At 40.8% G+C, this 6,170-nt stretch overlaps 1 protein-coding gene across 1 annotated transcript in view; it reads left to right on the top strand.

The window, feature by feature from the left end:
* Positions 1 to 2,968: 2,968 nt before the first annotated feature.
* LOC104407840 (unconventional myosin-IXa-like) overlaps positions 2,969 to 6,170 on the top strand; it is a gene marked incomplete at both ends in the record, with an annotated part of 23,579 nt that continues 20,377 nt past the window's right edge. Inside the window, one exon of the mRNA XM_010017226.1 lies at positions 2,969 to 3,063. Coding sequence (XP_010015528.1) covers positions 2,969 to 3,063 — 95 coding nt within the window. The remainder of the gene's footprint in view (positions 3,064 to 6,170) is intronic.

Raw genomic sequence — 6,170 nt, 5'->3', positions numbered from 1 at the left:
CAGTGCTGGGTCCAGAGGGATGCTCGGCTCCTACTGAGGAACGTATTGAATTTTGTTGCCTTCAAAATGTTGAGCCTTGGCCAGGAAAAGCTTTGGTCTCCCCGAGAATTTTAGGAATGTTGTTACGGAGTTTTGTCTGTTGAGCTGCTCAGCAGCTTTGAATCAATGAGTCAGGAAAGGGAAATCATACAAACAGAAGATAATTTGTTTTAGGAAAACAGTTATAACTCATTTTGTGTTTTATGAAGCTGAACTATTGTATTATGTCCTGGTTGCAGAAGGACGTGGTGTCTTCTTTCAGTATGTATAGATTAGGCATGCAGAAATTGAATGAATAGCACTGTTCTTCAATAGCCCAATAGTTCTGTTAATGGAACACGCTGAGTAAACCAAACAAAACTGCATTAAGTTGTCTCGAGTTCAACATTGGGCGTCTCTTTAGCTACTGCTTGGCCCGTCACCAGCGTGTCTTTGCCATAGAGGCAGCCTTAAGTTTTAACAAGCTGTGATCCAAAGAGCTTTCTCATTTACATCAGCAATAAAGAAGAATACCTGAAAGAGGGATATTATGGGTTATGATTTCTGTAGGCGTTTGGGTTATAAAATATAATGTGGCCTGGCATGTTAATCCAGAAAAAAGCTCATAAAAGAAAGACAACTCTTGTATTTCCCACTCCTATATTTGAAATGTTTTCTCCTGACTCTAAATGTTACTTGTTACAGAATAAAAAAGGTTTATTCCTGGGCAAGGCTCTTCCCAAAGCTAATCCTAATAAATATATCTTATTTCTCTACCTGAGCTATTACTTAAGGTGTAAGCACAGGGAACTGAAACAGAAAATCCTTTTAATACCGCTTTTGGCTTAAATTCTTTATTAAATTATATGAAAAGGTGATGAAAATAGGGCTGCCTTCTGTTTTGTGTGCTCAAGTTCATGGTGCTGCTGGCTTGTTTGTCCTCAAATGAGTAACATTAATTAGGTATATAGAAACTTTATCATATTGCCTTAACATGATGCCTTAGAGTGGAGCCTGTTGAAGGGAAATGCTTGTAACATAGTTAATATAATTGAAAACTTATATCTAAATATCTCTATAAATATCTAGAGATATATAGCTTGAGTTGAATATCAACATGTTCTGCATATAAGCTTTTTGCTGTGTCTCTGCTTGCTCAGATACCTGGAGGAGGATAGGTAAAAATGGTAATCATAGAATCACAGAATGGTTTGGGTTGAAGGGACCTTAAAGCTCATTCAACCCCCTGCTGAAGATCTAATCTAACCTAAGGTCTAATCTAGCCTAAGATGTCACCTCAGTCGACTCTCTTCAAGCTTGAAGCCATTACCCAATAAATAAAATAGCATTCTGACTTCTATTGCAAAAATTCCTATTTCTGGGGGGACGATGCCTGGATTTTCCTTGTTGGGAAAGTTTTGGGGGCTTGAATGGTCACCCAGAGGTGTAGGCATCTTCACACCCTCTGGGGTGGGGTAAAGATGGGATGCTGGGTGTGGGGAGGATTTTCGCAGGGAATAAGCAAAAGCCAAGCATGAGCAGCCTGAAAAGAAGCAAAAGCTCTGCATGGCAATGTTCCTTAGCTGTGTGTCTGAAATAATCTTTCAAATGTAATCTGCTTGCTCGGCAGGTTTTGGCTGTCCCAGAACTTGTTTAGTCAACTAAAGTGAATTCATATGCAACAGCCTGAGTTTAAACAAATCCCTGTGTTCAAACAGGGGGGAAAATATCACGTTGTTGCTACCAGAAGGTAGTAAACCTCCTTTGGTTCTTAAATCATTAAATCTAACACCAGATTGCTAACTAAATGTGCTTGGGAAGATAAAAGTAGGCATGAGAGTGCCCATCACAGGTACCAAAGGTGTCAAATGCCTTCTCGCCAAGATTTCACTGAATTTACCCTTTCTTTTTTGCTTTTAATTGCAAAGTTAAATCTGAAAAGGTCGTTTGAAAAGCTTCAGATTATAAATGTAAAGCTCTTTTTAATCTTTTCTAATAAATAGCTGAGTAGGGAATAAATCAGTTGGGAGCTCAGAGCTGAGCTCTAATATTAAGCCTCAGCACAAAATGTCCATGCACAAACAACAATTAGAAATTATCTTGTGTATAATTACCTTAAATAAGTTTGGCTGAGAAGAAAAGGTGAATGATTCTCAGAACCGGTTTATAAATGAAACATTAATTGGAGCTGTCAGCTTGACAAATCCTGTCACTGTGGGCTGGATTATTATTAGAGTCATTTGGGCACAATTGGAAATACCAGTTTTCAGAGGAGCTGAGTGTTGATTCTCACAGGTTCCCAGTAGATCTTCTCTTCAGAGGTTTCTTTTAAATGGCAATAAATGACTCCATGTATGAGGTGCCTCACTGAGGCAGGGGTTTAATAAAGGCTTTGCATAATAAAGACTTAAAAGCATTTTGATTGGGGAAAAGCAACAGCAGCAAATCGAAATCGCAGTGTCTGAAATGCTGAAAATACTCTGGGTTATGCTGGTGCAATATATGACATTGTCTAACATCTGAGCAGCCTTCAAAGCATTTTTCCCCCCCCCCCCTTTATTCCATATATAATTAAAAAGCAGCTTCCTCTAGCTCATTAGAATTGAGAGTCTTGTCGGAGCAGTGTACTTTTCTATTTATTTAAATAAATGAAGCACAGCCTTAATGCAGCCTCTAATAACTTCTACTATTAAATCTCTCTTGTACAGCTAACACTTCATTTTTAAACAGTGTTTATCTGCCCTTCATGAATACCAAACTCTAAATGAATACGGTCCCCAGAAGCTCATCATATTATTTTGTAGACCATTCAACTGACTTTCACCATACGCTTTTCATTAACTCTACAGTGATAGCAGAGCCCCAGAGTTGAGTTGCTGGTGATGTGCATGTAAATAAGGTCAGGTGGTGGCTTTTCCAATGTAATGATGGCATCTCTCTCTCTTCACAGGCTTTTGGAAATGCAAAAACAGCCCATAACAACAACTCCAGTCGCTTCGGCAAATTTATCCAAGTGAATTACCAGGAGACGGGCACTGTGCGAGGGTGAGTGGCATCAGGTTGAAGATGCTGTGCATCCTTATATCTGCACACCACACGGAGCCTGAGCAGGCTGCTGTAGGGGGTACACAAAGGTTAATTTTTTGGACCAGTATTTTTTCCCAAAATGGAGATGGGAAAAAAAAATCCCAAATGTTTTCAGCGTATTTAAATCCAGTGATATGAAAATGTTGGTGTATCTGAGCTGTACATTGAGGTGTGAATACACCTGGGCTGGCTTCAAGCGTGTTGAGCTCTCCTTAGGATGTCAACTTTATAATTAAGCTGAAATGGAAGTTTTCCTCTTAAGAGACGGAGTTAAGGCAGGAAAGGGGAATGTTTTAGCTAGGCTGGATTAGGGGGCTGGTGCCTATGATGGGAAGCAGAGGTGGAGCAAGCTGGCTTTGCTCAGTCCCAAGGGGGATTTAATCTCCAGCTGCCCCGTGGGTGTTACAGAGGCGATGGAGCCTTGATCACTAATTCCCCATATGCTTCTGTCTCTGCCCTGAAGTCTCTCTTTAAGCCGAGCCCTGAGCAATTAGAGCCACTTTCCCCCTCATTACAAGTGATGCTCGTCTCCAGTGTGGTTCTCCACACTTTATCTCAGCATTTCTGCTGCTACCCAATGTTCTGCGATGTGCAGCTCTGACTCAAACCTTCCTGCCCCAGCAAGGGCTGCCACAGAAGTGCTGCGTGGTTGAAGCCTGAGGAAGAAACCTGCAGCTGGGTTTGCCTAAGCCTGGCTTTTCCTTGGCTTTTGACACTTTTCACTGCATCAGGTCGTCGCGAAGGGACTCAAACTGGCTTTAAATAAGCAGGGCTTTGTTAACTCTGCTTTTTGTCCAGGTTGATTAACTCAGTTGGAAAAACCAAGAGTAGAAGTAGCATTCCAGGGGTTGTGTATGGTTTCTGCAACTAGCTGAGAGAGCTCTTGCTGGGACTTTGTTGTTATTTTAGAGAATTGCTTTTAAATCTTTTTCTTTCTATTTTTTTTTTCCCCAGCAGAACAGGATCACACAAAGTGCTTCCATTAATTTTTCAAATGAGCTGAGTACTCTGTGTACCTTCCCGCTGGTTTGTCATCCTACGTCAAACCTGATGTTCTTTTTCTTGCCTTCTTTTTTCTTCTTTATTTCTGGTGAACAGAACAGTTAAAAGGATAAGCCTCAGGGTTTTTTTTAATACCTACTGAAATACAAGGTAACAAGAATCCAACAAATGCCATAACAAAGTGGTACCTTTATGTCAGCTCTGTGGAAGTGGCGTCTACATTTGGCAAATAGGTGCAGTAACATTGTATTTGTATACTCTAGTTCATAAGAGGAATTTTCTTTCTTTTTTAAAAAAAGCACTTTCTTAGTCTTTGCTTGACAGTCTGGTAGGATTGTGCTTTGCTATGAGCTTGCAGTGCTGCCCCAATGAAAATAAAGAGACATTTAAAATAACCTGTGAGCTGTTCCTGGCATATGAGACCACAGGTTTTCCCCTTAGTCTTACAAAGATCACAAGTATTTTATTTCTTTCCCTTTTAATTTAGCATAGATTTTAAGCACAACCCAAGTTAAGGATAATTTTATATTCTGCATGTTATTTGCTTTGTTAATGTAACTGTAATTTGCAGCCCCAAATCAGGCATTTTCTCTGTTCAGAGGCTGAAAGTAGCAGTTGGATGTTTGCTTACAAACCCTATGAATATAATGCCCCAAAACTTAACGCAAATTTCAGCTTAAGAGATGTAATAGCCAAGAGCTTTAGTAGCAGCCAACTCCACCCCATGAAATAAAGGCTTTGAAGATGTCTTGAAAGTTGATGGAGCATGAGCAATGGCTGCAGCAAACCATGTTCCCATAAAGCTGTCTGAATTTATGATGTCCTCTTCGATGATAAGCGAGTTCTGGAGGAAGGCCTTTGCAACCTTTTCACTCCTCCTAAGATGATCAAAAGTCTCAAGATCTGACATGCTCCATAAATTGCAGAAGAGCCAGATAGGAGACATTTTAATTAAAAGCAGCAGTGCCCTGGTTTAATGGTAACTCTGCGCAGTGGCATGAGGCTGTGTCTCAAATAACATGAGCTGGTGTTTTCAAACAGGCTGTGCTGAGGAGTTTTGCATCTTAGTGTTTGTACAGGCTCTGTAGCAGGCTTAAATGAGTATTTTACACAAAATCATACTCTCAGAACTCCTTTTATTTACTATTAAGGGTAGGTTTGATGTAATTGACAAAGAAAACATTTGGAGACATCTACTTTTTTATCTTTCAATTGGTTTTCCTTTTCACTATCGTCTTACAAGAGGGGACCTAAGTTCCTCTTGGGATGTGCATTCATTATTACCTTTGCACTAAGCAAGGAGAATTTTACCAAAACAGCATTTAAGTTACATCTACCAAAAAGGAAAAAAAAGGAAAAAGAAAGAAATTGCACTGAATTAAATAGTGTTTGGAGCAGATGACTTCCAGAAGACCTTTTCAACCTAAATGAGAGTGATTTCTGGCAGAGGGAGTCTATAATAAGAGCAGAAACCACAGGGGAAGGCATGGAATGTTGAGGCTGGTGGATGTGCTCCGGGTTGTCATACAGCAGCTTGCTGAGCTACTACCCAGGGGTGGGAGTGGTATCTGGGACACTCCAATACCTTCTTCATTTATCTGCTCAAAATCTCTGCAGTGAATATATGGCATGACTTGGAATTTAAAAACTGGTTCCAGGTTAGAAAGTAGATACAAAAAACCTCCTCTCAGTAAGGAATTTCTATAGATTGTTTTCAGCTTCCTCACAGAGAATAAACAATAACAAACCTTTTTGGTGCACATCATACAGAGCAATAGTACTGCTTTGCTGTCCTTTCTTTACTCCTGCTATCCAGCAAGATCAGCAGCATGTTGGGGGTTGTATATGCCATTTCAGAGAATCACAGACTGGTTTGAGCTCCCCTTGGAAGGGACCTTAAAGCTCATCCAGTTCTAGCCCCCTACCACGGGCAGGGACACCTTCCACTAGAGCAGGTTGCTCCAAGCCCCTGTGTCCAAGCTGGACTTGAACACTGCCAGGGATGGGGCAGCCACAGCTTCTCTGGGCACCCTGTGCCAGCGCCTCCGCACACTCCCCGGGAC

Source organism: Nestor notabilis, unplaced genomic scaffold (assembly GCF_000696875.1).
Source record: "Nestor notabilis isolate BGI_N333 unplaced genomic scaffold, ASM69687v1 scaffold7826, whole genome shotgun sequence".
NCBI classification, from domain to species: Eukaryota; Metazoa; Chordata; class Aves; order Psittaciformes; family Psittacidae; genus Nestor; species Nestor notabilis.
This window is presented reverse-complemented; position numbering and strand designations above follow the sequence as displayed.